This window comes from Silurus aristotelis (assembly GCF_946808225.1).
Source record: "Silurus aristotelis genome assembly, chromosome: 26".
NCBI lineage: Eukaryota > Metazoa > Chordata > Actinopteri > Siluriformes > Siluridae > Silurus > Silurus aristotelis.
The window spans coordinates 13020798-13044647 of NC_139599.1; the positions used below are offsets into that span (position 1 = coordinate 13020798).

The following is a 23850-nucleotide window of genomic DNA, read 5'->3' on the forward strand; positions in this document are numbered from 1 at the left end:
CAGGGAGGCTGTTCGAGAGTGTCACTGCAGATCTATGACGAGCTCTGGACTACGCTGTCAGCAGCATGCCCTTGCTTTGTCCTGTTCTTTGTACAACAGGGGAATGACGGAGACGTTAATATAGTCTAAACACGCTCTCTGGAAAATGCCATATGTAAACCAGAGACATCTCGTCCACCATGTATGGCTATTTTTCCCCGTGTGTTTACTTCATCCCATGAGTCATCACAAATGCGCGATGTTACTGCAGTCCCTGAAACTGCGCCAGTCAGAACAGACATAGCTCAGGCAGCCCGACAGCGATGACAGCTGCTGACATGGTCACTATCTTCTCTAGGCCAAAATAAGAAGAATCAGTTATTTTGCCCAGTGGAGGGTGTGGAGAAGTGGTAGAGATTCTTAGGCAATACTTCCCAAGAGGCAAAGTGATTTTGACAAGCCGATACAAACAAAAAATAGATGTATGTGGCTCTCCAATACTGATCATTTATTCATCTCCATTCCTTCTGCTTTTGCTGGTGGGGGTTTGCAATGACAACATGCTAAGAATGTCAGCCCAGACTTCTTTATCCCAAGCCACAGATTCCAGATTCTGGGGGATCCCCAGATGTTTTCAAGCCAACTGTGAGATATAATCTCACCAGCTGGTCCTGGGTCTGCCTCAGGGTCTCCATACCTTATGGCATGTCTGATGTCTGATACAGATAGAGCTAGAGCCGACCAGGAAGTAGACATGCAATGGACTAATAATCTAAGAGCAACAAGGTTAAGCAAACAAAATGGTAAAGGCTTCAACACAATGATAGAATACACTCTGGACAGCAGGTTTGTGATATTCTCAATGCAATATTTTCAATGCATCTTGCTTGGGGTTTTTGGTGGACCTGGAGTCCATGCTAAGAACACTGAAGCAGGGAAAAAATACCCCTGAGCAGGGAGTTCATTGAGAGCACTCATGGAAGATCAAGAGCACTTACAGTACTATAAAACGTATACAAACATACTCTGATGATTTGATGTTATCCTACTGTTGGTTTACCAAATTTCTGAGGCTCAGAAACAAAATCACATAGCAGTTTCTTTTACCTTGGCTTTCCCAGTGCTTTGCAGGATGTGTACCAGGGCGCACGCCATCTCTTCCTTGTTCTTGACACTGATAACTGGTTCCAGCACAGAGCACAGCAGCATGTAGTTGTTGGTAGTGTATTCAGCAAATTCCTTATACATCTCCATTGGTAGGATATTCATACTTTGGTATCGGGCCTTTATCCGGATCATAGGTCCCGCAGTCTTCCCCTTCCCTGGGTTTGGCGTGCTAACTGGGTGCCACTTCTCGACAAGTTGCCTACTGGTCACACTTTCTACTGGGATGTTCACAAGCCCTACATAGTTGTTCTTGTCTTTTTTCTTCTTTTTGTCGGAATCCCTATAGAGGTGGACAGTGATGTTTTGGACAGGAGGCAGATTGGTGAACTCAAAGTGCTCTCCCCAGAAAATATTGTCTGCTTTCAACTTGCAGGACGTGCGGGCATAAAGGGCATCATCCAAACACAGCTCGCAGAAGTACTTCTTCTTGGCAGGAAGATCTTTGGCTTCGATCACCCACAGCCGAAGGGAGTTTTCTACCCGACGACTGTTGTCCTGGAGACAAGAGCAGAGACAGAATGTAAACAGAGGACCATTGATTTATGATCTGCACTATATGCACTATACTACAGTTTGGCAGCATTTCGGCTCATAAGATTCGTTTACAATGTCGAATTAAATTCAAATTAAATGGGAATTTTCAAAAGAGTCACGAATCTGAAATCTTGGTATTTGTTTTTTGTTGAATACATTTTTTACTAGTATTATAATAATACATTTACTGAGATGAAAAACGAACACATGCATTTAAATTTAAAACTAAATTCATAAGATAGAATCACTGAATGTGAACTTTCTCTGGCTTCATCACAGCACATTTTTCTTATTAAACTAAAATGATGCAAATCTGGAAAAAAAATAATAAAATAAAAGACTCTTTGACATCATTACAGAAAGACCACAAAGACGTAAAATACTCTTGTGAACATTTAAAAAGGCTGGAAAAGATGCGTGCTGTTAAGTCTGAGAAAGAAAGACAGAGAGAGAGAGAGAAAGACAGAGAGAGAGAGAGAAAGAGAGAGAGAGAGAGAGAGAGAGAGAGAGAGAAAGAAAGAGAGAGAGAGAGAGAGAGAGAGAGAGAGAGAGAGAGAGAGAGAGAGAGAAAGAGGCAAGAAGGTAAATCAGAAAGAATTGGCACTGAAAAGCAGCATTTCAGTTTAAGATAAGGTGACCGTATCAGCCTTAAATGCATTAACCCAGAAGTGTCAAATTCTATATATAAATGTGGTTTTAATGAGGAATTCTTGCTACAATGTGATCATTTCTTACGGAATTCAAGTACCATTGTAATTTTTTTTGCTGTTTTTTGGACTGAATGCAAATTGGCCCCTTGTCCCTCTTAAAGAAACCCTTAAAAATGTTTTAGGAACCATAAAAAAATGCTATCTATTATCAAAAAAAAAAAAAACCTGTAAACTAAAAATAAAAACCTTTGTTTTTGCGTGTATAACTATGACATGTAAATAAAACAACTACCTATGCAGAATAGTTTAAATGGCCTCTGTTTCATTGCTGCCTGGCAATTAGATGCTTTCTGTTTTAGATCACTTCATGCCCCTGCTGTAAAGGGGAAAGGCAAGGAAGCATAAATACGCAATGACCTCATTTAGTAGTTAAAGTCATTCCCTTGATGAAGAAGGCTGCTTGAGAAAAGTAAGTCTTCTGAGAATATGCAGACCTCATGACAGGACCATTTATTGTGCCACTGGTACATTTCCTGGCGAATCAGCGGATTAATATTTAACCATCATTTTACCACATGAAAGGCTTGAGATGAATTCAGCGTTACAATAAAATGCTAAACCTCTGGGTGGGCTGAGACTTTGAAGTCGAATCTTGAATGATGTAGTTATCGCAAAAAATGACTTTCTATATTTGTTTCTACTTGTAGGGGGGAAAAAAATACCTGCCGGCAACAACAAAAAAATGCATGTACAGGGTGGGGCTGATTTTGCAATCTGGGTTTTAGGTCTTACATAACAACCATCATTACACCATAGACTAATTGTTTCACAAGTAGGTTCATACCTTTTAATCGGTCATGATCTTTAAAAAAAAAAGAAAATAGTATCCAGGTGTATTAAAGTTTTATATTAGAACAGAGCTTCAAAAAATCACTCAGCTAACACTAGTAAACAAGAATTTGCAAAAAGAATACATTATGATGGATGTATTAATAATAAAAAAGTGTGTGTGGAACAAATGATAACCATTTTCTGGTGTTCTTTATAATTAATGTGTTTTATAGTATCTGGATTGTTAAATAAAGTGATGAGCATTTCAATACTCTGTATAAGTGTGAGACGACTTGTGAGTTACAATACATCTTTTCTACCTTGTTTGGGTGAACGGCTCTTCTGAGGTTCTCCATCCATTTGTCCCTCTCTGCAGCCGAGCGACATGAGAAACACTTGCTTCCTGTCGAGGTGCTCACCTAAAAGGAATTTCACATGAGTACGAATCTAAGCAGGTTTTTTTTTCCACTTTCTAATTGATATGCTAATTAGCCCAAACTTCTGATTTTATGTTCATTTGCATATGTATTTGTTTGCCTGTTCAGATGCTATAATTACTATATTAATATATGGATCACTCTATATATTCAGGATTTAAATAAAGAAACTCTGCATGATTTGAACATAGTAAAAGGTGAATCAAGACCCTCAGATATAAAATTGGAACTATATAATCAGCTTCATACCAGTCTTAACACTCTCTTTCGGCTTCTCTCATTAGGGGTCGCCACAGCGGATCATCCGCATGTTTGCTTTTACGCTGGATGCCCTTCCTAACGCAACCCTACCCATTTATCCGGGCTTGGGACCGGCACTAAGAGTGCACTGACTTGTGCAACCCTAATGGGAGGTGGTAGCTCAGTGGTTAAGGCATTGGGCTTTGGATCAGAAGATCACAGGTTCAAATCCCACCATCACCAAGCTGCCACTGCTGGGCCCTTGAGCAAAGCCCTAAAACCCTCCCCTGCTCAGTTGTAAGTCGCTCTGGATAAGGGTGTCTGCCAAATGCCGCAAATGTAATGGCTGGACCCTAGCTTCATACCAGACTTAAAAAATATTATTTTCGTTTCTAATTGATTTCTTTATTAGCCCAGACTCTTTTGATTTTACATAAATTTGCATATTCATTTATGTGTTTGTCTGTTTGGATGTTATCATCAATATATTTTCATAGTATTAGGAATATAAAATATATTAAATATAGAATATAGAATATAAAAAAAATCACAACAAATTGTTACACAATACAAACCTTTATACTGTATTGTCGTATGTACAGTAGGTCTGTGAGTAAAACACTATTATTACCATATAAACATTTGTAAAACGAATCGTTTTTAATGTTCATGGATCACTAGATTATACAGAATGTACAAATTCACGCATTGCATAAAACATTGCATAAAAGATCTTGACATACAAAAAAGGTGAATCAAGACCCTCAGATATAAAGTTTTAAATATATAATCATCTCCATACCAGCTTGCATTTATATAGCTGGATGTGATGTTATTGGATCTTTCAGTGGTTCAGGGGAATCTCCAGAAGATTTGCAATTTTTGAGTGAAAATGGATTTATTTTAACCTACTTCATCGCACAATACATGAGCACAATACAAATTTGTCTTCTTGCAGCACTGTTGTAACTGTTGCAGCAACAGGGAAATTACAGAATCTGAAGCTCAATTATATCAATTACACAAGATTGTGCAAGTAAAAAAGTGTGCGAATGTAGGTCTACGTGTTTGTATTTTGCTTACCTCAAAGCAGAAATCCTGACCCAGGATGGAGCTGTGTACAGGTTTAATGAGGACCTCCTCCTCCATGCTGAGGTCCAAAGCTTCCACTGCACTACTGGGACTGAGCAACGACTCGTGAGAGCGCGATTCTTTCAGTCTCAGCATCAGATTAGATCTGAGTGTTCGATAGAGAAAAGCAGAAAGAAAGAGTAACCCATGGGTGATCACAAACACAAAAATCTACAAAAGCACACATAAATGTCACAAAGACAAGAAGATCAATGCGATCCTAATCTCAGGAGGCCTGGGTTTCAGTCAGTGTTCTGATTCATACCAAAAGTGTTTAATATCAAAAGATCTCTCACTCCAACTTATGTAAACCATATCTTCATGAATTTGGCTTTGTGCACGGGGGCATTGTCATGCTGGAACAGGTTTGAGTCTCCTAGTTCTATTGAAGAAACCAATTAACGCTACCACATCCGAAAACAATTGTGTGTCTTGAACTTTGAAGGTAACAGTTTGGGGATAAAAACATATGGCTGGAAAGGTCAGGTGTCTCAATTTTTTTGCAATGTGATATATCTGAAAGGAAAAATGATGCAACATATCTGTGCATGGTTACCTTACAGCATTAAAAGTCATGAAAAAAAAAATCATATTTGATCCAGTATCTCCAGCACTTGCAGTAGATATTAAAGAGCTCAGATTACCTTTTCAGATATAATTAACTATTTATGATTCCTGCCGCACATAACTCTCAGGCAAGACGGCAGAGCTGGGATGGCTCTTGATGAACAACCGTGCTAAATTCGAACGGGTAATCTTCAAAAATTCGAATAATTCGCAAGCTAATTCACGTTTCCTCTCGATAGCAAATGAACACATAATCTAAGTACAGAAATGCACCAACAGGCACTTCAATACCAAAGCATAGTACAGAATAATGTAAGTTAGACAGAGGGAGAATGAGTATATAAAAGGGGGAAATATAAGCAGCACACTGTCCAGTCAAATTAACAGCGTATATAATGTGGTGTAATTAGCGTGACATTGTGTTAAATAACGCTAAATTTGACGCCTGCAATTTATCCAATGCAAAATGTGCCCAATACCGTGACCTATTCACTGTTCAGATCGGATAAATTACACACACAATGAATCATGGGTATTTCTGTACCATTACGGGTCATCGTTGTCCAGATGTGCGATTCGGATCTCTTGTACAAGTGTGAGGTTTCATCTGTGCTACACTACAGCTGACCATTTTTACATTAATGTGCGCAATCTAATATGTTATCGCTTCTGTAGTAACAATTTTGTATGTCTGATGTTCCACAATGGAACCACCTTTAGCGATAAAGTGGACCTTAGCCCTAGTCCTTAGCCCTGTGTTAGTCCTTAGCCCTGTGTTTTCTGTTTTTCTGTGATTGTTGTTGTATGTGGCACCAGGGTTCAGGAGGAACGTTGTTTCATTTCACTGTGTACTGCGTCAGCTATATGTGGTTGAAATGATAAAAAAAAGTTTCTTGACTTGGACAGAAGAAAAAGCTTTCAGGGCTGGAAACATACCATCCCGTACTATCTCACTTGAATAAATAAATAAACAAACAAATAAATAAATAATACTGTTAACCAGTGGTGGACAGTACGGAAATAAATCTGTACTTTACTAAAGTATTTCTATTTTAGGAGACTTTTATTTTTAACTTTACTACATTTCAAAGTCAAATATCTTTTTACTCAACTGTATTTTTTTCCCAAATCAGTTGTTCCTTTTTATTTATCATTCGATGCAGCAATCCACCAATCAGGGTCGAACGCTCCATTTTAAAAGGAATAAATGATGGAAGAAACTTCTGACTCTAACTTGCCGCAACACCTCTGTTCTTATTTGCTCGACTTTTTTAAATAGTTAAAAAGAGGTTTTGGGCTCATGATATTTTAAATGGATATCGGTGTTTGACTCATTAATCACATTCTATTAAAAGACTTGTGCTACAAGTAACATTGAAGTCTTTTCACATAAACTGAGTTGATTAAGCAAAAAATCTTGTGACAAAAATTATAATAGGAACATTACAGCCTTAATAAATCATAGTACTTTGGATACTTAGGTGCATTTGAAGCCTTTTGTACTTTTATTCAAGTGAAAGTTACTAAAGTTATACTCTACTGTATCTGTTAACAAATTGCTGTGTGAACTGTAAGTGGAATAAAACACTTTAGGATTGGATCTCACATTCTGTAGGACAATAATCAACTAAAACATGGACCAATATGCTCGAAACCAACACATTATTGATTATCTTCTGACCACAGCACAGTCTTTTGTGTGTTTTTTTACTGACGCGATACATATATGCATGTATAGTCTAGAAAGAGAATCCTGGACGTAAGTTTATTGTAACTCAGTAATGTAGATTGGTGTGAAGAAAATACACTGGTGGGGGATGGGGAACAAACACTGCTCTACATTTTACGCTGAAAGCATAACGAAACAATGAGAGAACTTTGGGTCATTAGCCGTAATACGGAGACACAGCTTTTCTGGTGGAAAAAAGTCATAATGATATACATCTATCTCTGTGTACATCCGATTTCCTATTCTTCTTATTAAATCAAAATTTTTTCCTGCTTCCTTATTTCTCATATCTCAAATGGTGCCCCTGAGGCAAGGCCCATCATTCAACCACTGATCCCTGATGTATACAAACTAATCGTATTTGTGTGTGTGTGTGTGTGTGTGTGTGTGTGTGTGTGTGTGTGTGTGTGTGTGTGTTTTCTTGTTTTCGTTTGGCTGCCATGAAACCAGTCAGAAGACTAAAAGAACTGTGCTGCGTAGACCCTTGATCTCAGTTTCTTCCCAGTTCCTGGGGATCGAGCTCTCCTCGAGTTCCTAAAGGAATCTGTTTTCCGACATCAATTTTCCCAACCTGGATTGCACGGTTAGGAAGACGACAGGGAGCGCTCATCGGGAGCCGACAGATATTCCATGCGAGAGAGGAGAGAGAAAAGGCGGGCAAAGGCTCCATCCGAACTGCCATCAATCACGGCGCGTCTGTATGACAGGCAGGATATGAAAGTTTCCGCGCTACACGGGAGAAGTTTTATTTTCGTCTCCCGAGTGAGTAAGTAACCGAGGTACCAAAATCAATCAAAGCACAAAGCGGTGGGATTTATATCATTCGGCCCCCTCAGGCCACTCGTAACACCTTATCAACAAAACCTTCGAAAAGAAGTGGGCATCGTATGTCTGTTATGAGAAACGGAGAAGATAAAGGAAGTTATTTGAAAGGTTTATTGAGAGATTTGCTGTTCTCCAGAGTCAATTCAGTAAGAGATCAACAGCCATGGAAACAACAGGACAGACTAATATACACACTCTTTTCGCACTAAAGTGAATAGTTGGAGTTGTGGAAAAATTTGATTGACATAACTTATTTTTCACAACATTTATTAATACATTATGATCGGAAGGCCAGGGTTTTAAACCCCGGTATCACCAAGCTGCCTCTCTTGGGCCCCTGAGCAAGGCCCTTAACCCTATGTGCTCTAGGGGTGGTGTTTTATAGCTGACACGTAAAACTTCCTGGGATATCCGAAGAAAAGAATTTCACTGTGCTGTAATGTACATGTGACGAATAAAGGCTCTTCTTCATTTATATCATTTGACAGACGCCTTTATCCAGAGCGACATTTATGGCAGTCATACAACTGAGCAAATACGTGGTTAAGGACCTCGCCTATGTCCCCAGGAACGGCAGCTGAGTGTGGCTGGGATTTGAAGGCCAATGTGTTAGCCGCAAAGCTACCAACCTCACAATACAGTACTGATTGTATATGACAAATGCTGACAAAAAATACACCTTTTGCATGGTTTCTGTGGTAAAAAATATACATATGTTACCTGACTGAATGCACCTGGCACAAAACCTGACCCACGTTTCCAGTTGTTGACTTTTGTATGTAAGGATTTTGTACTTTTTTTTTTGTGGATATATTTTGTTTAATGATCCCTGCCTGCTCACTGACCTACAATACTGATACAAATCCTCAGATTTACCCAAATAAACACTATACACACAAGCATCCTATGTCTAAGCACTAAAAGTCTAATAGCGCATCATATCTCCGTGTGGCTTCTGAAAGAAAAGTAAGACCGAGCCCACAGTTATCTAAGTTGTCATATTTTTGCTTTTACTGGTCACTAAATGTACAACAGAAGGAACACTGCAAGGCGAGTGGAGAAGAGACGCAAAATGGGACAATGTGCAACTTTCGTCGAAAGGCCCCAAACTAGATTTGGAGGTTCTGAATTGGATCAGTTCCCCGAGAAATCTGATAAAATTGTTAACCAGTGCAACCCAACACAGAAAGCAAGCTCTGATTACATCCCTCTGCGCTTGATTCTATACAATCTAAACAAACACCCACAGTGTGATTGATGCGATGCATCGTTCTTAAAGCAGACCGTGTTAATGAGATCCGGTGACAGCTACAATGAATATACATCAGCTATGCAACAAATGTTGATACAGTTTAAATTCTGTGGAACTATTTAATAAATAATAGTAAATAAAAAGAAATGTTGACAGATATCTGCTGAATGATCATTTTTGTTGTTTTATTTTTCTCCAAAATGGGTTAAGTAAGTGCTATAGCGGCCATTTGGGACAGGACATGCACATCCCCATACTCAAGGAAATAAGTGGTGCACAGGGCATTTGATGACAGGGTTGCCAGATTGTGCATGAATAAAAATAAGATCTTGTTCTATAGCAAATTAACAGATTTATATAAAAGGGTAAACTGTATGTGCATTAAGTGTGACTAATAATCTATAGTTTGGTACATTGAGAGAGGGAATTTGTCATGTCAGTGAAAGAACCCAAATTCAGAACAGCCTACAACAGGGGTCTCCAATCTTTTCCAGAAAGGGCCGGTGTGGGTGCAGGTTTTCATTCCAACCAATCAATGGTCACACCTGATAGTCATTGAAAATAAGGATCATTAGATTTGAACAGGTAGGATTTGGTGTGGACTTGCTTGGTTGGAATAAAAACCTGCACCCACACTGGCCCTTTCTGGGAAGGATTGGAGACCCCTGGCCTACAAGCACGGCCCCCAAGGAAACCCAGCCCTTGCTAACACTGAGCAATACACATTATGATTGGGACTCTACATCACTGCATATCAGTGTATAGCTCAGTGTAGATCTGTCTGGTTTACAACGCCTTTGTTCAGTGCTCATGCTATTCTGGACTATAATTTGTTTCTGGTTCACACCACAGTCACCTGAGAAGCATTTTTTTTAATTAGACACATGAGAAACTGAAGGATCTATAATTCTAAAAAGGATATATTAGCTCTTGCAAATAGCTGTTGCTCTTAAGCATTTGCTTCACTGATGTGGTAAATCAAGAATGCGCATTATGATTTAGACTCAACATAAATGCTTTTCATCATTAGGCATCTGTGAGTAAATGAGAGTAAAATGGCTGTTGCCTGCAACAGAATAGTTGCAGGAAAGCGAGCATCAATGAAATGTAACCTTTACTATATGGTCAAAGGTTTGTAGACATCTGACCACAAGATTGAAATGTGCTTTCATTCCATATTTAGTCCCGATTTGTTGATATAATAACTTCCACTCTCCTGGGATGATGATTCACTAGATTTTGGTGTGTGCCTATGGTGTTAGTTTTAGGGTGTTAGTAAAGTCAGGTGATGTGAGGAGGCCTGGGGTGGCGTCAGCGTTCTAATTCATCCCAAAGGTGTTCATTAGGGTTGAGGTCAGTGCTTTATAGCATGCCAGCCAAGACCGTTTAATCCAAACGATGTAAACCATATCTTCCTAGATCTGGCTTTGTGCACAGGGGCATCCTCATGCTGGAACATGTTTAGGGAAAATTTCATGCTGCCACATCCAAAGACATTCTACACAATTGCGTGCCTTTAACTTTGTGATAAGAGTTTCAGAGAAGAACCTATTTTTTTCCAATACTTTTGTCCATATAATGTATGTTTGCATAATACATTTCATTCTATTTAGTTACAATATAAATTACATCATATGTGCTCATGACCTTTTTTTTTTTTTTTTTTTTTTTGTTGTTCTCTATTTATGCATGTTGACCAAAATAAACAGAATTTCAAACCAAGTTCCTGTATATTCCTTCTTTATTCCTTCTATCCCTCCTCACTATCTTACTGTGTGCTCCAGTTTCTGTTTCACTCTGGTAAATATTTCAGATGGTGCATCAAGGCAGGTTCATGCTGTACTTCTTTCATTGTGCTTTGGCAAACACACACACACACACACACACACACACACACACACCTGTTCCTTAAAGTGTGTGCTTCACGTTTTGAAAGCTGTTATTATATTCCTGCAGGAAAAAACACAAAAAAAATAACCAATATATTTAAATGACAGCATGCAGCAAAACTCTAAGACTGTAAACAGGCTGCATTAAAATAAATGTTTTGCTTAGAAGAAAAATAGAAAAGAAAAATGTATGTAATCAAATGCGCAAATGTAGCTGTAAAAAAATGTATAACTATACAGCAACATAGCTATTAAATATCATATTCTATAGTGTTTTGAAAACAGAATTAAGCTTGTGAGTAGAAAATAATAAAAATATTATTAGTTAAATACATAAACATAATTATGAATATTATGGAGAAACAGAGAAACTAGAGATAAATTGTTAACTTGAAGAAATCACAATCAAATTTCCAGACTTTACATCTTTACTGTCCCTGATATACTTTCTGTTTTGGTCTGACCATGTGTGTGTGTGTGTGTGTGTGTGTGTGTGTGTGTGTGTGTGTGTGTGTGTGTGTGTGTGTGTGTGTGTGTGTGTGTGTGTGTGTGTGTCTCCGGTATCTCACAGTTATCTCTGGTCATTTTGTGGTGCCAGAATAATGGCATAATTACAGCCTATTACAGCATAATAACAGCTTATTAAAAAATATCTGCTTGAACCATTACATAATAAGAATGTAAAAAACAAGAGTGAGAATAATTTATCAAGTTTTTCCTTTTTTATATTTATATTTATGGACTACAAAAGCAGGTTGTGTGCTGAAAATGAAATGATGGCAAATAAAAATGTTGTATGAATGTTTTAGTGCATAAATCTGACCACAAAACAGTGTATTTTAATACAAGTCTTGCATTTGACTGACATCTGGTTGATTTGACAGGTGTTTAGAAATGAAATGGATTGTTTTTGAAATATCACCTTTAGCTAGACTGGCCATGTCCGAACAGAGCTGAAAAATCATTCCAGTACAATTTGAAGAAATATGTTTATGTTCTATTAAAGTAGCGGTAACACTGTGTATGTTATTGGCAAAAAAGCCTCAGCTGTGCACATTTGAGAAGAAATGCAGAAATTAAAAATGTAAGAAGAATGCGAATATCTGAAACCCCTTAAACCCTATTCAACACACACACACACACACACACACACACACACACACACACACACACACACACACACACACACACACACACACAGAGACACACACTCCTAATCTATTCCACCTCTACAGGCTTTACTAGATAGAGAAAAATGGTACTCAGTATCAAACGGGCAAATGAAGGTCACCAGAACACGCCTCCACAAGCAAGATGGTGATGGGGGATGAACATGCACAAACACACACCTTTTTGTTCTTAGCATCCTTGCTAGGACCTTCTAAAATTATACAAATTATTAACCAAATGAATCAATGCATTTTTTAAGTTGTTCTAAATAATTAAAATACCGGTTTAATTAAAATAAAATAAATAAAAGCTGAATGTCTCCACAAGGTCAAAAACACAATACCTGGCTCTCAACCACTTTCTTCCCTGCCCCCGGTAGACACATATTTTATTCAGACTCAAAAGGTCAAACGGCTTAACATACTGTATATACATACACATGATGGTAGCAAACAAAAGAATATTGGCAGTTGTGACACTGTGTGTTTGTGTGTGCATTTGTTTGTGTGTGCATGTGTGTGTGTGTATGTGTGTGGTTGTGTGTGTGTGTGTGTGTGTGTGTGTGTGTGTGTGTGTGTGTGTGGTTATGCTGTCACGATTGCGCCAACGTTTTTTTTACCTAAAATGAAATGCTTTGTTATCCCTAATCCCTTTGGTATAACCATTAACTGGACCAACACTACGTGAGTGTTTCTATGGCAACAAGCAAATAGGTACCCTTTAATGGAATAAAAAAGAAAACGATAAATAAATATATATATATATATATATATATATATATATATATATATATATATATATATATATATATATATATATATATACATATTATATATTATATATAAAAGAGCTGTTAAAATTCTTTACTCAGATATAAAGGTCTAAAAATAACCACCAAAAATTGAATTTTTCATTACTAAAAATTTGTTTTACTGATGCGCTTCAAATCAAGCACCAAAATCCGCAATGATGAACACATCTGGCAATTAAAACCGTCCGTGTGGAAACAAAGCAAAAGTTCAAGTTCAGAAGTTCAAAACACCATAATAACTTTAAAGAATATTTTGTAAAAATTCTAAAAGCATCAATATTTGTCCATGCCCATGTTGATTAAAGTATTAAAAACTTGAAAAGTATTCAAGGTACATTTAGAATAATATTAAATAACTATAGAATAGTCACGAGTTAACTCATGACCCTAATAAATATATATTATACTGCTGTAATAAAATGTGGACTTGTATGTTGTTGCATCTTATAGTACTGCACCAAATGCTTCTACTATTAATGCAGACCTTGTTGTCTGAAGCAAGTGAAATTTCAACATTCAAAATACAAACTGCATACTTGATTATTTAACTGACAATCTTCCATTACCTCATAACCCCCAAACCAAAACAGCACTGAGCTTTACCACATTACTCTTGACTAATCAACCAGATCTGAGGTAAGTCCTCAATTGGCATTCAAAAAAACATGCTTTCGCTCGAAGCTTTCCTGTAGTTATGGCATTTGTTGTTAAAAAAAATAATAAATACACAAGAAAACAAGCTTCAAAACAACCACCAGCCTCTGTTCTTCAAGTAAAATATAGCCATGCTAGACTCTCAGAACCAACAGGGCATGAAATACACAAATGGTTGATAAAAAAAGGATAAACCAGCTGATGAGTCATTGTGAGAATACATCTGGAAGCAATGCTTTTTTTTTATTGAAGAGCAGGCAGATGCCATTGCAAAGGCTTTTTTTTCCCGCTGACGTTTTAGTTTGCTGGGTTTCAGTGTACATACAGAGGATACAATGTGTGTGGTTGTGTGTACTCAGGGTCACTGTGCAGTATTACACAGCAGGTAGTAAATCAGTCCAAAGAGGCTCAGTGACCTTAAACAACAAGGTCAGAGTAATGAGCCAAGAGGTCACTGAAGGGTGATTTCAACAGACCAGAGAAAAAAAAGGAATAACAGCATAAATTCAGCGAGGCAAATTAATCTCATGTCCTGTCTGAAAGTCACATTGTAGGTTCAAATAAAGGTCAGAAAAACAGTATGCTGAAAAGATCTGCATTTGAGTGTCTTGGAGTAATTAGCAGAAAAAGGGGTGGGTAGCCAAACAAAACTTGACCAAAAAAACAACAACATTGAATGGCCATTTCCTGTGTTCTGCTCTACAGCAAGGAATAATGCTTTGCAAACACAAATCCAACAAAAGTGCGTCACATTTCAGGTGTTTTATTCTTCTTACTTCACAGCAGGACTACCTATTTCATTTAAAATGTGTATTTTTTGATCAGCAATCACAATTCTTAGTACGCTCATGAAAGGAGTCTCCAGTACTTTACAATTCGGAGTTTTGGAAAAGCAAGAAGGCATTTATATAGCTTTCATGGAGGGAGCCTTCAATGTTAGTGCTTCACACTTACACTGAGTAAAGCAGTAAACGTTTAATTTTCCTCCATGGGAAAGTCTGTTGTAATATTCACAGTTGAACTTTGACAATTGTTATTACATCCTACATCAAAACAGACTTTTCTATGGAGGAAAATTAAACATTTACTGCTTTACCTAATGTTAGTATTAAGCACTTACATTGGAGGCTCCCTCTATTAAAGCTATATATAAATGTCTTCTTGCTTCTTTAAAAACTTCTTTTTTCACAGCTTTCCAATGCCATTTCAGTACATTATCAGTCGTTTTTATTTTGTAGTCCAAATAACAACACAACCTTAAATAGAAACAACATTTAAAGGGTGCATTCAAATATGGAAAATTCATCGACCAATCAGAACCGAGAATCCAACAGCGCAGTGGTATGAGACAATATAATATCGATACACTTTTTTCTGTGATATAAAATGTTTGATCAACAGACACGGCTACTCAAAGGTATTACCGTATTTTTCGGACTATAAGCCGCTACTTTTTTCCCACATTTTGAACCCACGGCTTAAAGAACGAAGCGGCTAATTTATGAATTTTCCCTGGGTTTTTCCCGGTTTCACAAACTTCAAGCCAAAAAACCGAGCGACATAACATTAGACCAATGAAATTTCCGAACGGAAAGAAAAAAAGCACCTCACCTGTGTTCTGTGTTCAAAGAAACTTAGAAATGAGCATCAGAAAATAGTAAGGACATATTCCTCGGTCTTGCACACATGCAGCAATACCGGGAAATTTGGCGGCGGCAGGCTATTCCCAAAATGCCGCTCTGCTCTTCACACAACATATTTCACCCGTTACACCATGTAACAGACACTGTCTTTCGTTAAAGCCTGTGTAAAGTTCATTAGTTTTAGTGTAGACATTGGCGGCTTATAGACAGGTTATGTTTATGTTTATGCTTATTTATGTTTAAAATAAAAATCTTTGTCAAATTCAGTGGCTTATATATGGGTGCGCTTAATAGTCCGGAAATTACGGTATATCGATTGCTTTTGTCGACTTGAACGCTCTTAAATGAAGTTCAATTCATTAGAACAGCTTGCAAGGCAAATAATATAAAGTATAAAACGCTTCCTAAAAAGTCAAACTCGCGACATCCCACACATCTTTGATAATTCCACGATGAATTTCAGGTCACCGACAGGGCTGAAAAATGAAGAGCCCGCTAATCCTGCTTTGAATTTCAAATATATCCCAGTTAAAAATGTGCATTATTTCATACCCTAGCAGTGCGGTCTACAGGAAGCACGGAGCCATGGGAGCGATTCATGAGTCAGCATGGGTTTTAGAGAAAAGAGGTTTAACGTACGACACAATAGGATCCGGGTCTCACTCCTTGGTAGCAGGATACTGGGATTCTCGTGTTAATAGGTTGGGCTGAGTGCAACAGTTTCACTGATAACGCATGGTTTCACTAATGGCGAGTTTGTACATGATTCCCAGTTTCAGGAAAACAGGGAGAAGTGATCACACTTTGAATGAACAGCTGCTCATTCTGTATGAGAGATTAAGTCAGACTTTCTTCAATAGCGCATAGTGTCATGAATAAAAAAATATGATTGTCTAGAATTGCAAACAACCCAGGGTGTTGAGTTTTCCTCAATGGGAATGTCTACTATGATTATCATCTAAACATTTTCATATCTCCTACATCACAATAGACTTTCCTTTGCAGGAAAGCAAAACATTTACAGCTTTACCTCTAACTACAAAGCATTAATACTAGAGACTTCGTCTGAGAATGCTATATGAGACTAGTAAGTAAAACTACCCAGATACAGATTTGCCAGATCCTCATTCAGATTTTAGTTTTTTCCATCAAAAATAATTCTTAATTTAAAACAGCTTGGATTTAAGCAAAAAACAAAGCACATGCGATGCAGCTAAATACAAAGCAATGCTACCTGAATTAAACTGTTTTCCTAAAACAGCACATGCTTAGGAAAATGTTTTCCCCATTTTGTGTCATGGAATGTTATACACCTTCTGACCAATCAAGTTAGACTATAACACTGCAAACCACAAACCGTAGTCCCCTGGGAGGTGGTACTTTAATGGTTAAGATGTCGAACTTTAGATCAGACTCTTGTGATTTAAAATCCCAGCACCACTAAACTGCCACTGCTGGGCCCTTGAGTGAGGCCCTTAACCCTCAACTGCTAAGTTGTATAAATGAGATAAATGCAAGTCACTCTAGAAAAAGCTTCTGCCAAATGGCAAAAAATGTAAATACTAACAAGAATAAGAACAACAGCACCAACTATTTGGAATATAGCAATGTAAAAAAAATCTAAATGCTTATACACTCGATCTCATATATGTATCTATTGAGAGAACAGAAATAATTTATTAACTTTTCCTGACGAAACCATTGCCAGATGTATCCCCTGTTTGCTTTGACAGAAACAGAGGATATGACGTCATGGCATAGACTCGCAGAGAAACAACGTAAAGAATAAAGCATGGGGGGAAAAAATATCCCAACTGACCATGACCAATACAGTCTGGCCACACACACACACACACACACACACACACACACACACACACACACACACTCACACACACACACACACACACAAACACTTTACACTTTTGTCATACTATCCCTGTAGGGATCTTCCATTGACATAATTATTAAAGCAGACAGTGTAATTAATACAGTGTCTCAACCTCATTAAGGAAAAGGATTGAGAACAAACAAAACGTCCCCACAAGTTCCTTGTGAGTACGTGACCTAAAACTAGCACTGCTCTTCCAGCCCTAAAATGGTACAGAACTTCAGATAAAAAATAAAGGTCACTTGCTGATCCAGGACCGCTGTCATAGGTGCTGGTTTAAGAACATCATAAAAGGGCGGTTAATTTTTTTTTTTTTTTTACTAAAAATTAATAAACCATATACAGATGGATGGATGGACGGACGCTGAGATAAATGTACTCTTCATTCCGGAAACATCTTATAGGTCCAAAGATGTCTTTGAAAACAATATGTCTCCTGCCTTCATGTCTATTAATTTTTCTGTGTTTTTCTCCGATCATTCATTCATCTATACCGTCTCTTGCTCTCTCCATCCCTCTATCTCTCTTTCTCTATGTGTGTGTGTGTGTGTGTGTGTGTGTGTGTGTGTGTGTGTGTGTGTGTGTGTGTGTGTGTGTGTGTGTGTGTGTGTGTGTGTGTGCATGTATGGTATTGTATTAACACATGTATTAACACATGGACTGTTCACAGCTATAACATATGTTCAAGCTGCTAAAAGCTCCATATTGCACAAAAGGTAAATGGAGATTGTATTTAATATGTGCCAAAACAGGGATCAATATTCAGTCTACAGTCTACATTAGCAATCTAACACACACACACACACACACACACACACACACACACACACACACACACACACGTATGCATGCATGCAGTACTATCGCCGTAACTTCAGCATAGTGTTGATCCCTTAGTATTCACATAGCAGCTAGTTAAATGCTAATCAGAGAAAATGGTTTCACACACATACACACAATACACACACAATACACATTCACACACACGCAACCCAACCACAATTCAAACAGCACAGACTGCTAAATATACTTTGTTCTCATGCTAGTCACACAAAAGCAATACACCTAGTGCACCAGAGACTAAAAAAAAACAGTCTGCTAGGTTTTATCTGCATGGTGCCTGCATTTATAAGCAGCTTGTTTTCCTTCTTATGTAAGATTTAATCATTTTCTTCATCACATTGAACCCGCATGTTGGATTTAAATTTAGCGCTAGCTTATGTTGTTTGTTTAGAGATGCATCTTAAAAAAAAAAAAAAAAGAAAAAATCAAACAAACCAAAAAAAGATCGATATCAAAGAAAAGCAACTTTGTGTCCTGATTTATTTCTAAAACAACTGAAAATGAGTAAATGCAATTCCACAGAGCAAAGAAGAAAAAGAAAAAAAAAACATCCTCATATGCCCATGCATGGCCTACATTCCAGGCAAGTATACTCATGCCTTCAAGATACAAACATCAGCCAGAAAGAAAGAACCGGGGGAAAGACTGAGAAAGAAGGACAGGTAACGAGGGAGACTTGGAGACATGCTTAAACTAACAGCTCATTTTGTGTGTCTTTGTGTGCCTCTGTGTCCTGTCATGATGACACGATGATAGCATTCGCCTCTTATGTGTTTGCCTTGAATGATGCTTTGAAAATCCTTAAAGTATATTACTATAAGTTCTATGACAAGTTATCTTAGGAAGTATTAAAAAAAAAGGAAAGTACCATAGTAACAAAATACTTCAATAGATCTATATAGATCTAAATAGACTGCAATGCTATATTAAAAATCAAGCTAGCTAACTAGCTGTCTAGTGAAGTAGCTTTATAAGTGTTTATAATAACACAAGCTATGAGAGAAATATATCAAATTTACACTTAACATGAACATCACATGTACATGAAGTAGTTGTCTATCACTTTTCCATGTATGGCATTTGGCAGACATCTTTATCTGAGGCACCTTGCAATGATCAATGATGGGTTAAGGGTTAAGGGTTGCTCAAGGGCCTAAGAATGGGAGTTTGATGATGGAGGAGGGGATTTTTAACTCAATCTGAGGACAAATTCGTAACCACTGAGCTACCAATTCCCTCTATCAAATGCTTAAGCTAATTTAACTAATGACTTGTCCCTGATGTTAACATCTATTAAGTATTACTATGTCCCAGTACATTCATATTTGGTTTTAAAAAAAGAACATTACATCATAGCATGTTAACTCCATACCTCCACTTAGCACTAAGGCTCTACTTCACTTACCGTAATATGAAACAGCCTTTGTGATGAAGATACAGATTACCCATGAAGCACTTTAATGGAGGATCTGTATCTTGATCAAATGGGCTGTTGCATATTAGCTTCACTGGAGATAAGGGTGTATGAAATCAGCTTCGGAATGTATGCATATTCTGCATTACTGTATTGTAACGGAAGTTCGAATAAGAAAATTGGTTTATCCGTCTATTATTTCCTCATCCCTCTCACAATCATTCCCTGCATCCATCCATTAATCTGCCCACCAGCTTTCACCCGCAGTCATCTGGAGACTATAAAGTCCACAGAAGTGCTCGCACGTGTCCACACAAACACGTGTGTGCACTATGTTTTTTTTATTTTTTACCTACAGCTTTTCACCACTAACAAAAGCCAAAGCCTGAGGGCACCCCAGCCTTCGTAAATGTTTTATTCATGTTAGCACTTGACGCTAGAATGTGGAGAGTGACACATATACAAAAACACACTTCTAGCTCTCAATTTGAAAAAATGGCAAAAACTAAATGTACCCGAACTTAAAGTGTGACTTTCTAACTTTTATTAGTTACATTTTTCTAATAATAAAAAAATCAGGATCGGCCAAAATTGTTAGCCCAAAATAAGTGTAAGTTTGTCCCTGATGAGCGAGCTGGTGGTGACTGTGGCAAAGAAAAACTCCCCGAGATGCATAAGGAAGAAACCTTGAGAGGATTTAACACAATCTTAATTTAACACACATGAACAAGTTTAACTGCAGGGAAGAACCAACTAGCTTAGCTTAGTTTCTAAAGAAATGGGTGTAGAGATACTCCTACATTTAATAATTTAACAATTGTAACAAATGAATTAAAATATAGAGTGTTACCTCAGAATACGAATTTAGTTCGTTCCGAAACACAATTTACACTCGGAAACATTCGTATACTGATACAAATTTCCTCATAAGCAACAATGTAAACATTATCTTTACCTGGTACTTTACCTTTGAAAAGAGTGAATGCTGGCATGATGGGGATAACGTTCGGAGGAGAAGGAGGGAGAATTATTGTTTGAAAGGAGACGAATCTCACTATGATATATTAGACACCCGATAGTGTATGCAATAATGATGATAATAAACACAGCGCTAAGTCAGTGCTCTCACTATGAATTGAGGCTAACTGAGGGTTGAGAGTCGTTGGACGTGGTATGAAAGAACCATCGTCCCTACGAATTTACGCCTGCGAGATTCGGATGATTTGTATTCTGAAAGTTTATTGCGTAAATTGATACGAAAATTCTGAATTATACGTATTCGGGGGCATTCGTATTCAGAGGTACAACTGTATAATGAACTACACCAAAATAAAGGAAATGAATTTCAGAAGAGAACCTAAATGATAAGCTGGCTAGAAAGCTACTAGAGCTAGGTCAAGGTTAAGTTTGTTTATTTGTCACATACATATTACATATGTGAATAAATTTGTGGTCTATTTTGACATATTTTGGCTGCTAATAGGTAAACCACTGGGAGAACTCAAAAGCAGACACCCATCACACTGCAATTGTTCCTGCGTGCCTGTCCGACACATATGAGCTATTTTAGTGTCGACTAACTAGCTAGCAAGATATTTTGGATGACAGGAAGCAATGGGATAGAGAAGTTTTGCTGATCTTTTGTCATTTCTGGACACTTCTCTTTATTAATTAAGCAATTTATTACACCATGCATAAGGTACAGCACTGACAAAAAACCCAAAGGCTAAATTAACCAAAAACAGCTTGCTAATTAATGCAGCTAGTGTTTGTCTGTTTTTAAGAAAACTGTTGAGGATTTAACTATTTAACCATGTACACTAAGAGTTTGATGCTGTGCCTGTGTGAATCTATGACGGTGTTTTAGCAGAAACTTTGCTGGTTAGCTTCATAGGATTGTAGCTTGACATTGGTGTAGAAGTGTAGAAATGGTCTATACTACAGTATATTTAGCAACATATAGCTCGCTAAGCTGACTAGATAGCTAGTTATCAACCAGAACAAATGTTATGGGAAGTCTTTGACAAGTTTCTGTGCTGTTTAAAATCCCCAAAAAAACAAAATAAATAAAACCCCAGAAACTCTAAGCTAGGCTTGTAAACACCTGTTACAGAGATGCTAGTCTTTTAGCATGTAAATAGCGATTTTGGATTGCACCAGGGCATTAAGGAGGTGTTCAGATGTTCGGAGGTGATACCTAATTGTTTTTGTAAACAGATATATAAATGTAACATTTAACCACACAGTGTGTGAGCAGGTTGTACAGTCGGGGACGGCATCATTAGTGAGTTGTAATTGCTTTATCTGGGCTGCATGGTTTTGTCCGTTGCTGACCAGGTAAACGCAGAGTCCAGCTTCAGCTTTGTTTTCAGCTGACTAACACATACAAAATATAAACTACTACAAAATATAAACTATCCAGACATTTTAAATAGAGAGAAAGCAGATCATAGTTGCGTCCTTTATCTCATCTGCTCCACGTTTACCCTCACGCCCGGGTTTTATCTGCATCCACTCGATGGCTCTCAAGACTAATCGTTTCCAAATAATTTGATATGCACGCACCAAAGTTATCTCGAGGTATAACTGCAGCATACTACATGGTCATGCGCCATTTCTAAATTGGTAGGCTGGGGGTAAAAAAATATGGTGGTCTGTCTGTCTTTATTTGGGTCTGTCTGCTTCTTTTTCAGTCCTGTTTTTTTCTGTCTGTCTGTTTACATGTCTGGTTTGAAGCTTACCCCGTCTGTCAGGTTGCATGCTTAACATATGACAGGAAAGCTGAGATAACTAAATGAGTTCCTCTTTAACAAGCTGGGTTTCTTAGACTAGTTGATCAACAACCACACAAACACAAACATACACACAAACACACAAACACACACACAACCAGCATTTTCCAGAGAAACAGGGAAGTGCTCGCCTCAGTAGCTCTCTGCAAATCAATAGACAGGGGAGAGACTGACCATGGCAGTGCAATTATAAAGACTGAGAAATCTAAAAAGAGAATAAGAGAGAGAGAGAGAGATGGGGGGAGGTGAGCCATCCATAAACGAGATGTCAGTTTCTAAAGGCATCCATACTTAAACACATGCAAAAAAAAACATGCTTTCCGCACCCCCCCACCCCCAGTTCGAGCAGGCAAAAGAAACGCTTTTCTTATCCCATCTCTTTATATCTCCTTTCTTTCTTTTATTTATTTCTATAGCACTTTTCACAATAAACATTGTCTCAAAGTTTTTTACCGTCTATCACATTCTATTTCCTGTTCCAAGGTGTAAGCCACTGAGTGTCAAATGCCCCCGCACCAACACACGCACACACACGCACACCCACCCACACACAAATACATAGTGATCCCCTTGTGCAGTATGGTGACATCTGCATGCATAATGTGGAGAGTGTGACTTCTTAGTGTCTGTCAGAAAAAGTACCACATGCTACACTAGGACAGCTTGCTTCACGCCGAGTTCTAACGCATCTTTCGTTCTTTCCTCTTCTTCTATTTTATTCTCGAAGGGTACATTTGTACCCTTGTCTTCTATGTCTTGTCTTCTTGTCTTCTATGGTTCTTCTTTCTACAGTTTAGAAAGAATTCAGTAATTTTTTTTGCTTAGTCATTGTTGTCTTATTTTTTCTTTTTCTTTTATTATTCATTTCCTGAATTCTGCATTTCAGACTGCATCATGCTTCCTTGTCATATGTAGCCTAGATATCGATGTTATTTAATTGCACTGCAAAACACCTTATGTCTGCTTCGCTGACTAAATAAGATAAGCCTCTGTAAATCTCTTGTTGACTTGAATGGTTTAAAAAAAAAAAAAAACTCAGAATACACAGTGTGTGTAAATAATTTTTATTTTTTATATAATATCTTTTTACCTTTAAAAAAAAAAAAAAAGAAAAAAGAAAAGGAAAAAAAATATATATAGATTTTTTTTTCTTCTTTTTTTTTTAATTAAAACAATTATTATATAAAAAAATTTTATTAATATATCTTTATATATATATATATATTTTTTTTTTTTTTTGTGTGTGTGTGTGTGTGTTGCACATGGCATTCAACGTAAATGCCTTTATTTTTCTCGAATGCATAATTCACCAGACAAAGTAGCAAGTCAAAGTGCTTGCCAATAACTCAAAAGGTCAGGGGTTTGATTTATGCTCATCTTGAGTTCTCTCTGGTCAAGTTG

General features: G+C 37.5%; 1 protein-coding gene across 12 annotated transcripts in view; it reads right to left on the reverse strand.

Annotated features, from left to right (window-relative positions):
• Positions 1 to 23850, reverse strand: part of dab2ipb (DAB2 interacting protein b) — a 164618-nt gene that overhangs the window by 31817 nt on the left and 108951 nt on the right. For all 12 annotated transcript variants that reach the window (XM_083531724.1, XM_083531719.1, XM_083531730.1 and 9 more), the window contains 3 exons: positions 4922 to 5075; positions 3482 to 3580; positions 1087 to 1641 (listed from right to left, as the gene is read on the reverse strand). In XM_083531724.1, coding sequence (XP_083387850.1) covers positions 1087 to 1641; positions 3482 to 3580; positions 4922 to 5075 — 808 coding nt within the window. The remainder of the gene's footprint in view (positions 1 to 1086; positions 1642 to 3481; positions 3581 to 4921; positions 5076 to 23850) is intronic.